Source organism: Humulus lupulus, chromosome 3 (genome assembly GCF_963169125.1).
Source record: "Humulus lupulus chromosome 3, drHumLupu1.1, whole genome shotgun sequence".
NCBI lineage: Eukaryota > Viridiplantae > Streptophyta > Magnoliopsida > Rosales > Cannabaceae > Humulus > Humulus lupulus.
The window spans coordinates 122,326,695-122,347,882 of NC_084795.1; the positions used below are offsets into that span (position 1 = coordinate 122,326,695).

General features: G+C 34.5%; 2 protein-coding genes across 10 annotated transcripts; both read left to right on the plus strand.

Moving 5' to 3' along the window:
• The first annotated feature begins 445 nt into the window (after nt 1–445).
• LOC133823109 (dynamin-related protein 3A-like) lies at nt 446–11,253 on the plus strand. 6 transcript variants are annotated; one of them, XM_062255700.1, is made up of 16 exons: nt 446–860; nt 1,179–1,452; nt 2,338–2,397; nt 2,554–2,667; nt 3,037–3,085; nt 3,301–3,410; nt 3,676–3,768; nt 3,920–4,012; nt 4,085–4,222; nt 4,501–4,587; nt 6,204–6,296; nt 7,127–7,169; nt 7,249–7,391; nt 7,509–7,652; nt 7,734–7,786; nt 10,618–11,252. In XM_062255700.1, exons 2-16 carry the CDS (start codon nt 1,375–1,377, stop codon nt 10,682–10,684), a joined length of 1,365 nt encoding a protein of 454 aa, XP_062111684.1. In that variant the 5' UTR covers nt 446–860; nt 1,179–1,374; the 3' UTR covers nt 10,685–11,252. The 6 variants fall into 6 exon arrangements, with proteins under 6 accessions (XP_062111684.1, XP_062111685.1, XP_062111682.1 ...); XM_062255701.1 differs by having other exon boundaries at nt 1,222–1,452; XM_062255698.1 differs by having other exon boundaries at nt 1,366–1,452.
• An 883-nt stretch (nt 11,254–12,136) lies between these two features.
• On the plus strand, nt 12,137–16,982 carry LOC133823110 (pectate lyase-like). 4 transcript variants are annotated; one of them, XM_062255705.1, is made up of 6 exons: nt 12,137–12,689; nt 12,801–12,904; nt 13,606–15,087; nt 15,384–16,044; nt 16,138–16,380; nt 16,545–16,982. In XM_062255705.1, the coding sequence occupies exons 3-6, from the start codon at nt 14,897–14,899 to the stop codon at nt 16,767–16,769; spliced, it is 1,320 nt and encodes a 439-aa protein (XP_062111689.1). In that variant the 5' UTR covers nt 12,137–12,689; nt 12,801–12,904; nt 13,606–14,896; the 3' UTR covers nt 16,770–16,982. The 4 variants fall into 4 exon arrangements, with proteins under 4 accessions (XP_062111689.1, XP_062111690.1, XP_062111688.1 ...); XM_062255706.1 differs by having other exon boundaries at nt 12,801–12,892; XM_062255704.1 differs by having other exon boundaries at nt 12,801–15,087.
• Nucleotides 16,983–21,188: the final 4,206 nt, after the last annotated feature.

A 21,188-nucleotide genomic window follows, 5' to 3' on the forward strand; every position in this document is an offset into this window, starting at 1 on the left:
TAAAGAGTTTTATTTTTTTTAATTCATATTATTTATTGAGAAATAAATAATAAGAACTCTTTTTAATTTTTTTTAAATAGAGTTTATTATGATTTGAATATTTTACATTTTAAATTGTGAGATTTAAAATAAAAAAATGATTGCTCAATTATTATATCATTTATGATATAAAATGTTTTAATTTCAATAAAAATATTATTTTATTAACTAATTATGATAAATTGGTTTAAAATGTCATCTAATTATTTTTTGGGATTTAAAAATGATTTAGATAAATATTTTTTGTGACAGATTTAGATAAATATTTGTTTAACTTAAAAAAAATACTCTAGTAATTAAGTGCTAAATTAACAAAATAGAGTAATTAATAAAATAATTGATAAATAAATGAATTAATATATTAAATATCAGATTTTATTTAATTGAATAAGAAAAAGGAGTTAAAAATTATAATACTAGAATCCTAAAATTGTATTAGCCCCTTCTCTCTCCTCTTCTTCCCAGCCCGATACCACCACTCTTTCTTTTCTTCTCTCGCATCTCAGTCGGCCAGACCAAATGAGCCATCTCCAGCAACCACCCAATGACACGCACCCCATCACAAGCTTCCTTGGCCCCCAAAACCCCCAACCCGTGAAGCTTGCCTCCCCACTCGTCGGCATCCGTCGCAACTGGCCCCCCGAAGTTCTGTCGCCGATGTGAGTTTGGAGGATTTTTCTGGCCTCCACCGTCTTCGAAACAAGAATTCAAGGGAATGGTTGGGTTTGTGAGCTCAAGATAAGCAAAACCCCTATGGAAATTGGACTGAAATGTCGCTGGAGGTGCTCACCAATGTCAAGAACGACTTTCTTCTTCTTCTTGTAAGTTCTTTCTTTTGTTTCCTTTTCTTCTTTAGTATATATTACTGTCACTGAATCTTGTGGAGCCAGAATTGCATATATTAACTCTTTTTAAAGCTACAAATCTAGGACCCTATTTATTTTGATATATATATATTCAGCTTGAGAAAGAATGTGAGATATTTGGTTTTGGCTTATTATTTTAGACAAATTTATGCTTACTAGCCATTTGGGTATTCTCTTCTTTCTCTGCGTAGTAGCTCTATTTTTTTTCTCATTCTCTATCTATATTTCTATATGTATACATTGTGAATCCTTCTCAATAATTTGTGAAATAAGGGATATCTGACTTCACCTGTGCTGGCCTCTTCGCTCCTAATAGCTTCTTCTTCAAAACCAGGGCACTTCTGAGAGAATTGCTTCCTTTTATGAGCTTTGATGTGTATATTATTTGGTGTAAAGTATATATAGAAGCATTGGCTTATGCTTAGAGGGCATATCTATTTGTTATATTCATTGATTTCAGATCTATTCCATGGATATACATACACGGTATGCTCTCTCGTCAACCCTTATTGGTGGTGTAATGGGTGCACATGCTCAATTATGGGAGGTATATTTGCTATATTTAATCTTCTATGCTCTTCTCCTTTTGTAGCATTCCCTTTCATAATGTGTTTGAGTAGTTATCTTGATGCTCATAATATTATTTTTCTGTGTTTTGTCTGTTGCACATAAATTGTTTGTTAAAATGCCTTAGTGAAATGGATTGTAGTGTGCAATCTTATATTTTCATATACTGATGACTTGTATAGCTATAACCAGGTTAATAGAAACAAAATGATACTAGTTTTACACGTACAATTGATTTTTTCATTATCATTGTACTAATTTTTTTTATCTTGTAGTCATTCTTTCATGTATATGATATGGGATTTGATCTAGTTAGCGCTGCACATTTAATATTAATGAAGCATTTATATTGAAAAGGGAATTTAAATACATGTGCTCCTATTTTGTTTTCTTCTCAATATTGAAGTGTTATTTTAGAACTTTACATTTTTAGGCAGAGACATCAAAACTTAGTTCTATATTTTTATTTGGAAGGAATTGAAATTTGGTAACTGTAGATAAAATTGGCTTGTGGAAGAGGAAAGAATCATATTAAAAATATCTCTACTTTAGTCATGTATCTTTTCAAGATTAAGCAAACCAGATAACAACTTTGCTCAAGTAGTTGTTTGAATCAAAGCTGAGCTACCACTTATTTACTTTGTTGAATTATGACTTGTCAAGTTTATATTAATTACTATTATGGAGGAAAAGAAAATATACATTTCAGTTGCATTTTTGTGTTGTATATTTGTTGAAACTAGGCATTGATTGCCATTTGTTAGCAAATGCATACGACAAATTCATGCCCATCAAGAACATTCTAACTTATGATTGCTTTGGTTCTTAAATTTTGTTCAATTTTCATTTGCCTTCCATATTAAAGGTATATAGTGGTCTGTCTAGTTGTTGTGGCATTCCTCAGCTATCAAGGAAGCTGAATCAGGTTGGTTAACTCCTTTCTTTGCATCATTAATACTGCTTGATTCCTATAAATGGATTAAGTAAATTTCAAGTTTTACGTGCTTTTGTGTCTCATTTCAGTACAATTCACTTACTCCTATTTTCTTTTTAATTGTTGCCAATGATGTTCACATGCCAGATTTTGGAACAACATATTAGAATGGCTCTCCCAAGTTTGAAGTCTGAGCTGAACTCAGAAATGAATGCTATTGTTAAAGAACTTCAGACATACGGAAATGTTGTAGAGGCTAATGTAAGTTGTACTGTAATCATATGAATTATATTCTGTTATGCTATTGGGTGATAAGACTAGGTGTTTCTGGCTTTCTGCATATGGTTGGCATGTCATATTTGTTTGGATCTTGAATAATGCTTGCTTTTAAATATGCAATTGTAATATGGAATTATACATGTCTAAATTCTGAAAACTATCATTTGAACTTCAAATTGAGAAACATTGGCAAATTTTTTTTCTTAGATGCGTGTAAAAGTTTGTCCATCATCTATTTGTTGATTATTATTTATTTGTTTGCTCCTGAAAACTCGTTGCTTTGCTTGTCTCACTACCGTGACAATTATTTATTTGAGTTTATATTGCTACCTTGTCCTGTATATCAACCAGGTGGAAAAAGGAGTAGTTTTGTTGAACATTTTGTCAAAATATTGTGAAGGTGAATTTCAATATCCCGTTATCTTGCTCAAAATTTAGGTTTTTTTTTGTTAAGTCATTTTTGTAATCTGTAGAATTTGCACTGGACTCCAAGTACGATCTTTTATGTTATTTTTTAAATGAAAAACTTAATGATTTGGTGGTCTCTATTAGTTCATTACTATTTTTCACTGGACTCTTTTAGTCATTTCTGATCCTGTTTTATTCATTTAACAGATTTTTATGCTATGGTGGATGGAAGTAGTCAGGAAATATCAACTAAAAAATTGTCAGGTGGAGCCAGGATCCATTATATATTTCAGTCAATTTTTGTAAAGAGCTTGGAGGTACACCTTCAACTTTAAAACAACTTTGTCTTTTGTTTTTATGTTGCTTGTTATATATGCTGCATACATTTTAATTTTAGAACTAATAAGTTTGAACCACAATCTCATTAAGGTAGTCATTGTTTCTTTTACTTCAGTTAATGGGCCCCTGCCATGAAAGCATCTCTTATTATGTTTATGGTACTGATTTATATGGTGCGAAGATAAATTATTAAAAATAAGGTGTTACTGTATTAACAAGCAGTTTGGCTATAAGTAATTGCAGGAAGTCGATCCTTGTGAGGGTCTAAATGATGATGATATTCGGATAGCTATTCAAAATGCTGCTGGTGCTAGAAATGCATTAATCGTTCCAGAGGTGAGATGATGATAATGGCATATGCTGTATTGTTGTCCCTATCATGCATCATCCTTTATGAAAAATATGTTGGGATGGTAACTTCTTAGTTTTTCCGCCTTCCAAAGACATGGAGGACAAAAAATAACTTCCTACTTTTTCCACATCTCAGGTCCCATTTAGAGTTTTGGTTAGAAGGCAGATTGCTCAGTTGTTGGACCCTAGTCTTCAGTGTGTCTGTTATGTTTATGATGAACTGATGAAGGTGAGATACTTTTTATAATGTAATGCTATCGAAGATTTAGATATGAACATGAAGCTAATTTTTTTGTTACAGATTAGTCGTGCTTGTGAAGTAACTGACTTGCAAAGGTTTCCAAAATTGAGAAGGCGCATGGATGAAATTGTGGTAAAGTTTTTACGTGAAGGTGTAAAGCCTGCTGAGAGAATGATAGGACATCTTATAGAGATGGAGGTAGTTCTCTCATTTCATAGGCAATCTAGTGTATATTTTAGTATTGAGATTAAGATGTTTTGGTGTTACTATTTTTCTAAAAAATTTAGAACTATTAGAAAGAAAGTTGATGGTTCCTTTGGTTTTTGCGCATTACATAAGTAACAATTCTTCATTGGTTTCATTCTGATTTATCTATTTGGAACATGTCATAGATGCAGGATTCTTAATATTGTATATCATTACAGATCCAACTGCTTTTCTGGTTTTAAGCTGATTGACCAACCCTTTTTTTTCAGATGGATTATATAAATTCTTCGCATCCAAATTTCCTAGGTGGCAGCAAAGCTGTTGAGCTTGCTTTGGAGCAATTGAGATCACAACAGGTTCCCCTGCCCTACCACTTTAGTGAAAATTATATAATTTTCATAGCTTATCAAATAAGTTTCCTTTGGCCACAAATGGGGGGGATTAGTTGAATTCTGAAGACTGGTCTTATTACAATAACAAAGAGAGGTTTACAGGCTTTGTTAAAAAAATCTCACATTATCAAAACAAACAATTTTTATCTGAACCCCAAACTGTGTCATATCATATTGTTGTGGAAGGTGAGAGATATTACCTCACATGAGAATTATCTTTCATTAGAAATAACCAAGTCATTTGGAAACAATCATCAATAAAAGAAATGAACCAATTTGCCTCAGATATGTAGAGAGTATAGACACGAGATGCACCCCACTTAGCGTGAATCTGATCGAAATGACAAGAATATTTTCTATTGCTGAATGGAAAGGAAGCTCTGTTTTTTTTTTTTTTTGGCAACTTCACAATGTAAGGCATTAGATTTACATTTTTAAAAAGTACAGTTTTTTTTTTAAGATGATGGAATTAGATTTGATCAGTGTGTGATGAGAGCTTTTATGAAAGGAGAGATAGAGGTCAGATAGAGATAGTTGGTCGACATTGTCACTACAAGTCTCAAAATAGTAGGGTTCATCATTGTCCTTAGCACATTTTATCACCTTCTGTAATATGGTCCAGAAACACACAATAAAAAAAGAAAATGACAACTCAAGTTTTTGGTGAGTTGATGAATAGATAATAGATTGATAGATTATCTTGGGACATGTAACATTGTTTTCAAGGGTAGAGAAGGGGTTAGGGATACTGTGCCCTTCCAGCTATGGAGGCTATTGGACATATGTGTAGAAATAATTTGAGGTTGTTTTCAACCTTGATATTTTGGTTTCTTGGACATATGTGTAGAAATAATTTGAGGTTGGTCATGAGATCATTAGCTCTGGAATCAATCACTCAAGCATAAGAGACATTTGTTTGAGATGCTCAAGACATGGATATATGATACTCACCTCAGTGAGGAAGGAAGCAAGAGGCACGAGGTTTCTTTAAAGATCAAATCAAGTTCTTGAGCTTTTCAACCTCTTCCTTGGGACTAGCAATCTCTGATATAACGATTCAAAGTCATAGTCTCTTGTTGTGTGTATGTGTGTCTGTGTGTTTTTTTTTCAATAGGATTTGCTGAATCTGGTATCTGTATTAGCTGCAAGGTTCTTGTTTCCGTGTTTATCCCTTGTTGTAAGGGATTTTCTGAATCTTATAATGAGATTCAATAGCAGAATTGTTCCCCTTATACTATCTTTGGGAGTCAGCTCTAAAAATTCATCTCTAGATTTGAATTGATATAATTTTTTTAATAAGGATGTTTGCTGCATGCTTAACAGCTTTTTGACACACTTAATTTTATTTCTACAACACTTGTTTCTACTTGTATTGTTTTTGTTTTTCTGGCACGATGTGATTAGTCAGAATTGAACGTTAATCTCATCTAACTCTGAAATATGTTGAGCTCTTTGAACTCATACCAGAAGATTTAGGCTGATTGCATCTTGAATACCCCAATTATACATTAACTTTTTAAATTTGACTAGATAATCAAAAGCTGCACTGAATACATTTTACTGTGCTTTATATGTATCAGGGCATTGCAGATGTTGAAAAGCCAATAGAGAAAAGCCAGAATTCTCGAGCTGTTATTCCTAGGTCTCTTATGAATGGAGCTTTACTAACCCAGGTGCGTTCTCCAACTCTGTAGAAAATGGAAACGACCTAGAAACTGGCAATGATAGAGAAAAGAGGGAAACAAAGGAGTGGTATTGTAATACTGTCTGGCTGGGTCTTATTTTCTAGTTGCTATTTGTGAATCACTGTATAGCCACTTTTACCCTATGTTTGGAACTTGAATTGTAGCAGGAAAATAAATTTTTTGTTTGGATTCAAAAAACAATTAGAGAATATTTTTTATAGGAAAAGTGAGAATGGAATTGATGTAATTTATAGTGTTGAAAACTTTTGTTAATCTATTAGAAAAGAGAAAAATTGCAAAAAAAAAGCTATAAAACTTTAGGAAAACTTTTCTCTCTTTCTTTTTACTAGACTTCTCCCTCACAAAATTTTTCCTTGCCAGAATCCAAGTTCTGAACAAAGTCTTAAAATTCAATTATATCTTAATATTTAATCAAATTTAAGAATTTTAGTTTGGTTGGAAGGGAGAAGGAAATACGGAATTAGGCATCGTTAACAGTTCTAAGATTGAATTATGTTAGCTCCCGAGTTTTCTTTTTATAAAAAATAATGACTTTATCTATTTATTTTAAACAATTTTGATGTGAGATTTAAATGGATGAATGAAGTATACATTTATTTATATGTCTCATAAAGTCATTAAGTATAAACTATCTAAAACTTATCTTAAAATATTCAGGGTCAACTATCTGTTTGACGTTTGTCATATAGAATGGATGGAGTTTAATGCTGAAGTGCTCTTAACTTTTTTCAAATGTAGTAATCCTGCCTATTTTGTTTGAAGATATGCTCTGAAGATTGTGAATTTTTGTTTGGCAGGGAAGTCGGTCTTCAGTGAACAATGAGAAACCTACATCATCTGGTAAATTCTAATGTTCCATCAACAAGAACTCCAGTGTCACTAGTTAAATGAGCTTTAAATTTCGTATGTTGCAATATAGGAGTAAACACATCAACAAGGACTTGGGGTATTTCATCTATATTTGGGACTAGGGGATCGTCTGGAGGGAATCCATCTAACAGCAGAACCTTAGGCGAGCCTGATGATTCTGGTCAGATGCCTTCTACAATCCAATTGATAGAGGTAACTATATATGCCTTACAACAGTTAATTTTGTATATGTGATTTGTTACTAGTCTTATATCTGTATCATTTTCTAACAGCAGTCATTTTCCTTCTTATTGTCTTATTTGGTATCAGCCCCCATCCATGTTAAGGCCACTTGAAGCTACAGAGAATGAAACACTCGAAATTTTTGTAACCAAATTACTCATCCAATCATACTATGACATTGTCAGAAAGAATATTCAAGATCTAGTGCCAAAAGCTATAATGCATTTTCTGGTAAGCGTAATTCCCTCCTTTGTCTTCTTTCGTATCTTACCCTTCATTGACACTATTTGGTTTGTGCTTGATGTGCTTTAGGTGAACCACTCAAAACGGAAACTTCAGAGCACCTTTATACAAAAACTTTACAGGTACCTAAACGGATGAGTCATAGCTAGAGTAACTTTTGAAATCATAATTAAAAAATATATTAATTGTAGTTTTTAGTTATCCTTACATAGTTATTACAAGTGTATATTTTGTTCTTGTAATTTTTAAATCTGGAACATACGGAGTTTTATTGATTATTTTGTTTGCCTATTGATTCTGTCTGAACCATGTTGTAATTACACAAGAAATTATGAATGAATATAGTAGTTGAAAATAAAGAAATGAAAAAATTCCCATATTCTACATGGGACGTCGGTCTCCACAAAATTGTTGTCTTATGTATTACAGGGACGATGCTTGTACATAAATTGTCATCTCATGTATTGCAGAAAGATGACGCTTGAGTAGGAACTGTCGTCTCATTTACTGCAGTGGATGATGCTTGCACAGAAACTGTTGTCTCATGTACCACAAGAGACAACGTTTGTATAGGAACCATCGTCTCATGTATGGTAGGAGATGATGCTTTTATTTAAACCGTCGTTTCATGCATTACATGGCATGACATTGCATGGGACGACGGTACTAGAACCGACGTAGAGAGTCCATACGACGATTTAAAACCATCGTCTCATGTCAATTTTGTAGTAGTGCCCCCAAATTGTACACAATCCTGTACCATCTAGATGATCGAGGGTTTGATCTCAAAATTATTCGCCTCAACAATAGTAGGATGAATACTTGAATGTATCCCTGTAACAGTAGGGAGTACATAGTTTCTCAATGGTGAAACGACTTCAGCTGCATTACCCATATTTGCATTGTTGTTCACACCGTTATTAGCGTTCTCAGCCATGATAAAATCCAACCTTTTCTTTATCTTTTGGTTTTGTCTGCATGTTCTCTCAATTTCAAGATCTATCGGAATGAGTTCCTTTTGTCTACTTCACCACATATACCAATAATTCCTGAAACACAATACAATCTCGATCCGAATGAGTGTAAAATATAAAAGCCAAATTAGAACAAAAATAATTAATTTTGATATTGGAAATTAAGTCCCCGGAAATGGCGCCAAAAACTTGATCGTGAAAATATGATACGCAAGTATACATAATCGATTCAAGTAATATAGATAGTAAATAAAGTATCGTTCCCACAATGACTATCAACCAATTACCAATAAATGCTTTTAAATTTCTATTTGGCTGTCGAAAATAGAGTGGTTTTTAAACTAAGACTTAAAATTAAAATAAACTTTGCAAGAATAAAGATTGATTCAATAATTAAAAACCTAGGGTGTTAATTTCATTAACTTTTCATTCTATTAATTTTATTAATCAGTTCTAAATTTCTTTCTTCCTATTCTATTAGCAGGTTAATAAAAATCGATTCCTATTCTTTTTCAATATATAAGATCTTAACCTATATGTATGTTTTCTACATCTCTGTGATTAACTTAAACATACAGCAGACATTAAGCATATAAACTTAATTATTACACAAGCCATACAGGTACTTTCGTCCAATATGTAACCTATGTCTATATAAAGATAGCATATTCAATTCTCATCTTTCGAATTTTGAATCAAAATCATAACTCAAGCAAATATTGATCAGGTATTTACTGGCATTAAACAAACATTATATAGATTAGAATAAAGAAGAAGAATCAATAGAACATCATAATAAGATTAAATAGAAATCCAAGTGATTACATTAAACCCTAGATAGAAGTGTTTTGTTCATATCAAACATGACTAAAACAACAAAATAATTATTCAAAGACTTGAAGAAGAAATAAAAAATATGAAAGTGCAGAAAAACTAATCTCAGAATCAAATTTTATCTCTAAACTCGTAATTAAAATTTGACCTAACCCTAATTAAAACATAAAGTCTGAATTTATACTCAAGAAAACACGAATTCCTTTTTTTTTTATAGGCGGGTCGCGACTTGGCCTTTCCTAGGTCACGACCCGTGTCATTTTTAAGGCCCTTCAAATTCTGATTTAGGTCTTCAGGCACCGCGACTCTCTAAACCCCAGTCGCGGCTCGTGTGTTGATGCCTACTTGGATTCGCCTCTGACTTCCACTACTGCCACGCTTATAAGAGCAAGTCACAGCTCTAATTTCCTTCAGCAACCTTGAGCTTTTGACTTGACTAGAGTCGCGGACCTTAAGCCCATGCTGCTACTCTAATTCCATTATTTTCAAATTTAAGCCTTTCAACATCCTTCCTTCATAAAAAACGTATTATAACTCGTCCTTAGCGCCATTTTGATTAAAACGACCGCTGAAAGCTCTTTTTTTTCACCATTTCCTCTTCTTTTCACATTTATCTCATGATTCAACGTACCAACCTACAACAAAGACAAAATCAAGCGTAATCTTGCACAAAACAAGCATAAATACTCAAGATTACCACAAAAACACATCCTAAAAACAATGAGAGTTGGCAGAAGTTAGTTGACCTTTTTACCACTCCACAGTTCATGGCACGCTCAAAGGAAAATGCTGCCAATAGAGCAAAACAGAAGTATCCAAGTCTCTATGGATCGACCTCTTATACTTCTGCTCGATTTAAGAAGGTAAATAAAAATATATAAATAATTTGAAATATTTTAAGTTATCTTAATAATAATTTAAATATTTAACTGATATTTTGTTAAATTTTGTTTTCTAAAGATGAATCTTCAGACTAAGGAACTATCCAATATTATCGATACGTTCCATGACATGCACAATCATCTGATACGTGGATGGGTGAACACAAATACTAATGATGCATATGCAAGTAACTTTCTAAGTTTTGTATATATGTATATTATTCAATTATATTATGTATTAATTGTCTTGTTTCTAAAACGCAGGATGCCTTGCAGCAAGAGGTCCAGACACAATCCCAATCCCAATCTCAATCCCAATCTGAATCTTTAGCAGAAAGTGCCACTATCAATGAGACACAAGTCGTCTTAAAGATACTTGGTCAATGTCGTGGCCACAACCGAGGTATTGGACGCAAGTTGAAGGGCACTAGTACCTTTCCCTCAGGCGCCACCAGATCCTCTTCACAATCAGAGGCATCACTATTTTCGTCCACCACAGTGGACCCTCCAATGGTACCAGCTGAGGCTTTCCAGCCAATGGTTCAACACTTCACTCAAGCCATTATGACCTAGAACAACAACTTCAACCAAATGCAATAGTTTTTGCAAGATACAAATCTGAACATCCAAGCTCCACAATTTCATTCTGTCAACTTGGACATGAATATGATACAGTCCATGATGGTGAACTTTCAACCACAACAACCACAACAGCCACAATCACCACAACAACAACCATCACAACCACCACCACAACCACCACAACAGTCCGATGATGATGATGACTTTGGAATTGATTTAGATGACATTTAGTGTGATTATATTATTATTTTGTGTTGTTTTTATTTTATTTTGGAGACTATACTACTTATGTTTTGTTTTTTTACATTTTGGAGACTATGGATATTGTTAAATTTGTTTTATTATTTAATTAATAAATTGATTTTATTATTTAATTAAATAAATTGGTTTTATTTATTTAATTAATATTTAATATTTTATTAAATAAATTTTAATTAATATAATTAATTAATTTTTTAAAAAAATTATATACCTACAGCGACATGTCGTCACAGTAGGATGCTTGCTGAACAAGAAAATTTTAGATTTCGTGACCCTACTGCGACAACATGTTGTTGCTGAAGGCATATAAACCCACACTCTCTAGCGACGATATGTTGTCGCTGTAGATGTGGACAGTCGACAGACCTACAGCGGCGTCGCTATAGGAGTTTTTGAGATTCAAATTTTGTAACCACATACAGCGACGACATGTCGTCGCAATATCCCAGTCCACCGAAAAAATGGATTTCCTACTGCGACTCACATGTAGTCGCTGTAGTAAAATACAATTGCGACGACTGCATTTTGTCGTCGCTGTAGGTCACTACACATACGAACCTACAACAAGTTGTTTTGGCGATGACATGTCGTCGATCTATACCTACAGCGACGACAACAGCTTTTGTTGTCGCTGTAGAGGCTTTTCTTGTAGTGATTGCTATGGGTACATGGTGCCCAACAACATATGATGTGTCATAGCTAAATGCAATTTAATTTCAGTTCTTATATATTCTATTTTAACTTAAAATATTTGAGACTAAATATTAAATTGCATCAATTATTGTAACATCTTGTAGTGTATTGGGCACCATGCATATGGGTAATAACAATATTTGTAGAGACTCAGAAAAAGAAAAAGAAAAAGTATTATTTAAATTATTTTTTTGTGGGTGGGACCCACTTGAGTAAATGAGTCAGTACTCATTTTTTTCTTCTTTTCTTTCCTTCTTCTTTTCCCTTCTCTCTCCCCGAAACCCCTTCTTCTTCTCCCTTTTTCTTTTCTTTTCTTTCCTTTGTTTTCTCTCCAAACCAATCACGACCACAACCAGTTGGACCACCGTCGGAGTGCCATTTCTGACACGCGCCGGAGCTGCAGCTTCCCTGACCGGCGATGACGGAAACCCCAAAGTTTGGTGGCCATCGGAGCAAGGACGCGCCTATACAGCCACTCCGAAGTTTCGCCGTCGAAACTTTGAGGTGACTTTCCGGCGAACTCCGACCACCGTTCGGCGAGTGGGTGGTACCGTTGGAATCAACGTCGTGAGAGGATCGTCGCCCACTAAGTCATTCCGGTCAACTCACCATTTTTCTCCGGCGAGATTTTGGGTATCTTCGCCCCTTTGGAAGCATTTTCCGGCGACATCGGAGGTCATTTGGGCGAAGGAGTTGTACTTTCGTGATGTACTCATCGGGATGATCGTTTTGATATATGCCATGCATATATTCGTTGACGTTTCCGGTACCGCCACCAACCGCTATTGTGCACCGCTTGGGTGAGGTTCCGAAACTTGAAATTTTAAATATGGTCATATTATATGTCATTGGACACGATTTTGAATAAGGAATGCTATGATGATAATCGTTTTCTCATTTGGTGCACGTAGGAAAAACGTGATATTAAAATCAGACTAAATCATTCTAAGATCATCGATAAGCTTAGGAGCGTTGCTTTGGGCTCGGATTAAATTCTAATGAGGTATCTAAAGAGGTAGGGACTCAACTAGACTATTGGACTTATTTTACTCGTATTAAATTGCATTCAACATATTCCAATTTTGATATTTATAAAATGTTTGAAAAATTGAAAACTTAACCTGCATGTTTTCTGATCTGTTCTGAGGGCACCGAGTGCCAAATATATATTTTGTTCACTTATTTATGCAGGTTATGATTTTTGGGTTTATTCAAATGTAGCTGTTATGCTGCCCAATTTTCTAAAATATAAAGGGAATATGTTTCTTTCTTTTCATGTTTACCTGCATTTGGTTATACTGATGAGAACCATAGTGATCATGATTGGTGCACGTTGTTGTTTCACGACCTAGTCTCTGTGTCATCATAGGTAGATCAGGTGTCCACTCACCTGTAGGTGTAAAGACCTAGCATCTGTATACAGGAAGTGTTCTGAGCCTCCCCATTGTGGTGGTTATCAGGTCCGGCTACCCGGTTTAGGATGTCGGATTTTCTATGGTGGATAACGGGAACTAGGGGTCTAGTGGACGGTGTGATGTGCACTTGTAGCTATGCTCTTATGATTATTTGTGGTTTCTCTATTTTGGTTTATACATGATGATATATGTTTTGCTTTCAAAGCTAACTATGCAGGGGTTTTATTAAACTTTTGGGTCCATGATATTAGTTGTTTTCCTACTGGGCTTTATAAGCTCACCCCTATCTCTCCCATTCCAGGAGCCTAGTGACGCGAACGTGGAAATGATGAATTATCGATGGAGCCAATGTGTTTAGCCTATTTCTATTTCGGGTCATTGTCTTATCTTTTGAGCATTATATATGTATTCGACTTCGAATCTAATGATCGGTATATCTGAATGAGCTATGAAATAGTTAGGGATGAGGAATGGTGGATGCTAAGTATTATTTTGAGTGTTTATGACTTATTAAATTTAACTATTTGGTGATTACATAACTGTGAGAATATTATTGTTTTATGTATAATGATAAATGATCATACTTTTATTACTAATATTTTTCTATCTAATTATAGGAGTTATTTCATTATTTTAACTTATAATTATAGTATGATTTAATATAAAATAAATGATCATTTATAAATACTATTTTTCAACGAGGGTCAAAGTTTGACCTTTGACCACTCAAGTTATGGATATTACAAATCTGTCACGGCCTAGGGCTCGGGTCGTGACAATATTCATAATAATAAATAAGTATTTAAGCAAACTATATACCCTATATTTAAATTGAAATTTTATTACTTTTCCTGTGATACTTTTCCACAATAGCACCATTATAAATTTAATTAGTTTTTTAATTAATATAATATGTTTCCCTTTTTAATCAGCTTTCTATTTCAAATACTTAACGATTGAGTTATATTTGGCTTCAACATTTTATTGAAAGAAACCACACACATTATTATATATAGTTGTGTTTAGTTTTTGTGATCTACATATCCATATATAGTTTTGTAGTGCATCTTTAATTGATAGATATTACAATGTTTTGGATCGTATGGAGAATTTAAACACACTACTGATTAATGGCAATTAGACATATAGTAGTGCTATTTCAATGCCTAATCTAAACATAGAGTAGTTTGTTTAGAATGCAACCGTTGTCTAGAAGTGGTTCACCACTTTCTCCGCCTAACACATCTCCAGCCCAACAATTCGTATATTGATCATCATACGTACATGTATGTGTAGTCTTGTCCTGATCTAAAATCTTATATAAACAAAGCATTGTCCTTACCATTGAAGACCTCCCCAACAATAAACATAGTTGATATATGCATGCATGCATCTGCTGCCATATATAAGTGATCCTAATCAGGTTATTTTTATAATAACCTGTTGGATCGAACTGGGGTTGGCTAGCTAGGTCCCGCTTGTGGATTCAAAATCCATACCTGCGACCTAATTAGTCTTCCTCATTCACCAGAGCGCGGGGGTAAATATTCCATATATATATATATATTATATAAATATATAAAAACAACAATATGGTTAACACAATGAAATTCTATGTTTTGTTCATTTTCTTAACTTTTGCTACGATATTGGTTCAATCTAAAATCGCCGAGTACGACGATTATTGGAAAAGAAGAGCTGAGCAATCCCAGAAATATGCCATTGAAGCTTACGCTCCAAATCCAGAGGAAGTCACTGACCAATTGAACTCCCATGTCGAGCAGTGAGTCCCCCACGCCCCTATCCATATATACATATATATATATATATTGTTCTGTATTAATTTTTCATATTTCTATATATATTATTAACTTATCATATTAGATGATGTATCACAAAAATATAAAGATAGACATGACATGACACCAGGGCTAAAACTTGAGATCATGCATGTAAAATATATCTACACATACACGATTACTCAATATATATATATATATGTATCATAATTTATGAGTATATAATTGATCCAAAATATTTTACTCATGATAAACTTTCTCTATATGCATGCATGCGCAGGTCTCTAACGTCGAACAGTACGAGAAGAGAATTGAGAGGAAGGAGGAACAGGAAGACAGGTCCATGCAGGGCCACAAACCCAATAGACAGGTGTTGGAGATGTGACCCCAACTGGGCCAGTAACCGTAAGAAGCTTGCCGACTGTGTCCTCGGCTTCGGGCGCGACACAGTGGGTGGTAAGTACGGTTCGTACTACATAGTGACCGACCCTTCAGACAACAATCTCGTCGACCCCTTACCCGGTACACTCCGCCACGCCGTCACTCAAAAACAACCTCTTTGGATCATCTTTGCTCGGAGCATGATCATCAGGCTCTCCGAGGAGCTTATCATGACCGGAGACAAGACCATCGACGCTCGAGGAGCCAATGTCCGCATTGCCTTCGGTGCTGGCATTACTATCCAGTTCGTCAAGAACGTTATTATCCATAACCTTCACATACACGACATCGTTGCCAGTAATGGCGGCAACATCCGGGACTCGTTCGACCACGTAGGTTTTAGGACCAAGAGTGACGGCGATGGTATATCCATCTTTGGCTCCACAAACATTTGGATTGATCACGTGTCCATGTCTAATTGTCAAGATGGCCTCATCGACGCCATCATGGGCTCCACCGCCATCACCATCTCCAACTGCCACTTCACCCATCACAACGAGGTGATTATTTTGAATTTTAAAAGTGATTAATTGAGAATAATTATCTAAATCCATGACTCACTCGATCGTGTTGCTGTTGATTTTATTGATTAGGTGATGTTGTTCGGGGCGAGTGACAGTTACTCGGCGGACCAAATGATGCAAGTGACGGTTGCTTTCAACCATTTTGGGCAAGGATTGGTGCAAAGAATGCCGAGGTGCAGATGGGGATTCTTCCACGTGGTGAATAATGACTACACCCACTGGCTCATGTACGCCATTGGAGGTAGCCAGCACCCTACTATTATCAGTCAGGGAAATAGGTTCATTGCTCCCCCTAATGAGAATGCAAAACAGGTACGTACTCATTTCATATATATATATGTGTGTATAATATGACACATGCATGTATATATATATGTATATGCATGGAAACTTTATGATTCTAAACAATCATGAATTGTTGTAAACGTTTTGGATCATTTTTTATGTTTGGTTAATTTGTATATATGGTGATTTAGGTGACCAAGAGGGACTACGCAGACGAGAGCGAATGGAAGAAATGGCAATGGAAATCTCAGGGGGACCTAATGATGAATGGGGCTTTCTTTGTTGAGTCAGGAGGTCACTTCAATAAAAAACGGTTCACGAGGCACGAAATGATTAAGTACAAGCCTGGCACCTTTGTCACCAGACTTACTCGCAATGCTGGAACCCTCGTTTGCCGCTTCAGCAAACCATGCTAACATGCACATCAAATCAATTTAATCATATATCCTGTCGCTCAAATCTTCGCTTTTGATACATAGGTATGAAACAAGAAAAGGGTTTAGCAATGGTGAATTTCTTGATAAATTGTGGCCTGTATATTCATTTGTAAGCACTTTTATATTTTGTGTTTTTTTTAGTGTTTTTTGTTTTTAAATTTTATTTTTGGGTTCTTTGGCTTGTTTGGGGAAGAGGGAAAAGGGAAAGGAAAAAAGGGTAACTTTGGTGTCGGATATATATCACGAGAAAAGAATATGATGGAAAGGAAACAAGAAAGAAAAATTTCAGAAAACCAACTGTTTCTGTAATATGTGTTTCATTATAATGCGTTTCTTTAATCTTCTATATGTGTGTGTGTGTTTGTAAGGATACATATTATGGGTAGTCTCCACGTTATTATATATACCAATTTTAAACAAGGAGTGTATAAATAATTATTCGTGCATTCTTCAGTATTCTTTCAAGTTATACATTGCCACAAGAAAAAAGAAAAAAGAAAAAAGAATTATACATAACCAAACTCTCGTCATAGCAGGACAAATCACACAGAACGATATATGTGACTTTTGAGTTTAAAAATGATACTTTTAACGCTCCCAACATTTTAAAACCTCTAATACTTGTTAACTTTAAAATCTCAATACTTCATAACTTTGGAATAATATAACAGAATAATATTAAAACGGTATATTCCCTTGTAAATAACATTGTTATATAATTAGCTTCCCGGTCGAATAAAACTCTTTTTTTTTTCGCTGAAGAATAAAACTCATTAATAGAACTGCCTAATAGGATAATCAAAATTGACATACTTCTAAATAAGTGAAGCTCTTATTGGACGAAGAGTTCTATGGTTTGAGCTAGACGCTGGTAAATAATTGCGTTCCATGTTGTCGTGCAGGTGCACACAGGACAGGTTCCTTAGTTTAAAATTTTCCCACAAAACAAACACAACTCAAGTGTTGTGGTAACTATCTAAGAAAAGTTAAATTTAGTTTGTCCTGTTCTGTGCTTATTTGTCTACTTTGATCCTCCTTAAATATTACAGCACAGTTATAACAGTTTTATATTTGCTTTTCTCTGGTTATATATTGACATGTTACTAATATTTTAGGTTTTAAATTGAGATGGAATTTGAGATTAAGTCCACATTAAAAAAAAAACCTTTTGTCACAAAAATCATCAAATAGTTTAAGTTGTACCACTATTAAATACTAAAGTAAAAAATTTCATGTCAAGGTCATTACCGTTAAGTTTTGTTGCAGCCATAGGGTAGGTGTCGTTTTCAACTCTATCCAATCCAAGCATTCACATAATCGTTTTCTTAGTAAACAATAAATAAATGAAATTAAAATAAATACATATACATTAAAAAAATAAAGGAATTTAAAAAAAATGAATTTTTAAAATCTTAATTTTATTTTTTTACCTAAATTAAAACCAATCACCTCTAAGTGGTTGGTTGGGGTCTTGAGCTTGGTAACCCACATATGGGGGTTGATCAAAACCCCCAACCCCATGTGTAAATAATTATATATATATATAAATTTAATATTGTGTACGTATAATTTTTGTACTATATTGTATTTGTGATTGACTTTCTTTATGTTTGTTGTTCCCCTGTATTTATTAGTCTCCTTTTTTGGGAGTTGTTTAGTATTACTTTCTTCTCAGAGATGTAATATAAGAAGAGAAAAAAATTAAATGTGCAGTCACCAGAAGTACCTCTATTGGTGGGCAGTGCGCGAATTGGAGATTTTTTTTTTGTGGAATTGGGGTTCAACATATTATGTTCTATACTAAATTGTAATATATCTGATTGTAATCTAAAAAAACCTAAATTAAAAATACAATTTTAAATTGTTACAACTGATTATAAATTCAAATAATATTGGAAAAATACATTCAAATATCACTTACATAAATATCTTGGAATATGTTATAATATCTCACGAAACCCGGATCTTCAGGTTTAAATAAATTGTCCTTCAAGCAGGTCCATCTTCGAGCAACTTCATTTGATATTGCCAGCTATCAGTTTCCAACCCACAACAAGAATAAATGCTATTTAGCGGCAGGAAGGTACACCGCTAATAAGGCTTGGCTCCGTCGCTAATTAGTATTAGCGGCGGGATCTCGCCGCTAATACTCCGCCGCGAATTATTGGTCGCTAATAAAGATTATTAATGGCGGACTAACACACCTGCCGCTAATAACACATTATTACTGGTGAACAATAGCGACAGAACCCGCCGCTAATACCTGTGTTAGAGGCAACATTATTAGCCGCGAGGTCCGCCGCTAATAATATTTATATTATATATTTTAATAAATAATTTAAAATTAATTAATATTTATTAAATTTAAATATTTTTAAAAATAATTCATAATAAAGTTTAACAAAATAACCAATTAATTAATTTAAGCATAACTACCATTAAAATTAATAGATAATTTAATATTTATCAAACTAGCTAATATCGCTATTGTCATTAAAAATTAATACATTTTTAATTTAATCAAAATACTTAAATTATTAACTAAATAAAATCATTAAGGTTAAAATTGTAATTATCCTCATCTTCAACATTTTGCTGTGGTTGTGGCGGTGGCGGTGGAAGTGGCGTTGAGGGCGGCGACTGTGTTTATGGCGGTGAAGGAATATAAGGCAGTTGTGAAGATCGTCCAAGTGTGAGGTCCCCAAACTGATCCCGAGGCTGTGGCTGTATCAGGGTGGATAAGAAAAGTTGTTGCGACCCACCCCCAAAATCACCATATCTAACATATGGCTGTTGCGACGAACCTCCATCCTCCCCATACCTAACATTAGGTAGCGGATGCTGCATCGATCCTCCTTGAAAATCGGTAAAGTTAAGATATAGTGGAGGAAACTGGGAACAGCGTCCAAACATGTACTGATTTTGATACTGCGAAGGTTGTTGCGACAATACATGTGGCAGATACTGTGGAGGAGGCTGGTACTGCTGCTGTGGCGGGGTATGAAGGTCAGGATGGGCGGTGTTACTATGAGAAGACGTACCACCTTCAGATTGTGATGGCAAATACCTCTGCAGAAAACTGTCAAACTGTGGGCCATACAGATTACTGGGTTGCTGAGGTACCACCTTCTGAATCGTCTCACGCATTGCCTTCATCATCAGAGCTAGTCATATCTTCATTAGGCGTAGGAGCAGTATGTGCTTGGGACTGACTTTGATTTGTAGAGCTAGAGGTTGTCTTTCTCGCTTTCCTTTTCACCCTATAACCCACTGCTCTTTAGTAGTTAGATCTCTCCCCAAGTACTTTACCTAGTATCTCGTATTGATCGACCGGGGACGAATCGATGCCAGATACATTATTAGACCCCTGACTCTGCTGTTGAGACTTCCTATCAAGCTGTGACCTCTGAGGCTCCGCTGCCTTTTTTTCCTCTATAAAGAAAACATTAGAAACAAAAATTAGAAACATTAGAAACAAGAAAACAATAATATTCACTTTCATAATCTTGTTGAGCTGCCTCGTTGACAAAAGTTTTTGTCGATTTTTTCATATGAACATCCCTCCAAGTATCAACAACATGCGCATTTGGGTTCTCCTATACAAATGTAAATAAGATGTTTTAGAATGTGTTATTTTATAAAATTAAATTAACATCTTCACTTACATATTCGTGACGCTTACCTGCCAACGATTTTATGCCTTGTGTTGTTACATACTTCATTTGTTTTCTGTTTGCTTGGTTTTTAGCGGAGGGAGCCAAAAATCTTTCGCTAAAAAATAACTCACAAATATTCTTCCATGTCTCCTTAGTGCAATGGTCAGGTGGCTTAGAGAGGACATTCTCCCAATCTTCAAGTCCATCGTAATGATTTTTGAAGTGTTTATGTCTGATGTTCTTTCTCTCGCGATATCTTTCGTCCATCTCCTTATAGATAGTTGCTAGGACTAACTCATGTTGTGGATGACCGTCTATATTATAGTAATAATGCATTAAGAAATCTTTTTAGATGACTTTGTAAATAATTTAAAACATAAGATTTGTAATTTTTTACCCTCATACGATCAAGCACTTGATCCTTAAACAATTGAGGTAAATCAGCAAAATCCAAGTGATGTCCCGGATAGAAAATTATAACTTGAGTGCTCAACATGCGAATAAAAGCTTGGTCCTCCTGCCCAACCACTTTGTTCGTCACAGGATCAAGCTCTAGATCCAATGGTTTATCGAATTTTTTCCTTCGTTCTTCAAGAAAATTATTACTAGCAAGGTCACGACCTTTTTTTCTCGTCGACGGGGCTTCAAAATTTATTAACAATAACCAATATTAGTATTGTTGTTATATTTCTCTAACAATATAATTTCCAAAAATAATTTTGATATAAAGTATTTAACCTGA

Coding starts and splice junctions, on each gene's coding strand:
- LOC133823109 (XM_062255698.1), top strand. CDS start 810: ATGTCGCTGGAGGTGCTCACCAATGTCAAGAACGACTTTCTTCTTCTT. Junction 2,398..2,553: donor TATCAAGGAAGCTGAATCAG/GTTGGTTAACTC, acceptor TTCACATGCCAG/ATTTTGGAACAACATATTAG. Junction 4,223..4,500: donor GACATCTTATAGAGATGGAG/GTAGTTCTCTCA, acceptor CTTTTTTTTCAG/ATGGATTATATAAATTCTTC.
- LOC133823110 (XM_062255704.1), top strand. CDS start 14,897: ATGGTTAACACAATGAAATTCTATGTTTTGTTCATTTTCTTAACTTTT. Junction 15,088..15,383: donor TTGAACTCCCATGTCGAGCA/GTGAGTCCCCCA, acceptor ATGCATGCGCAG/GTCTCTAACGTCGAACAGTA. Junction 16,381..16,544: donor CTAATGAGAATGCAAAACAG/GTACGTACTCAT, acceptor ATGGTGATTTAG/GTGACCAAGAGGGACTACGC.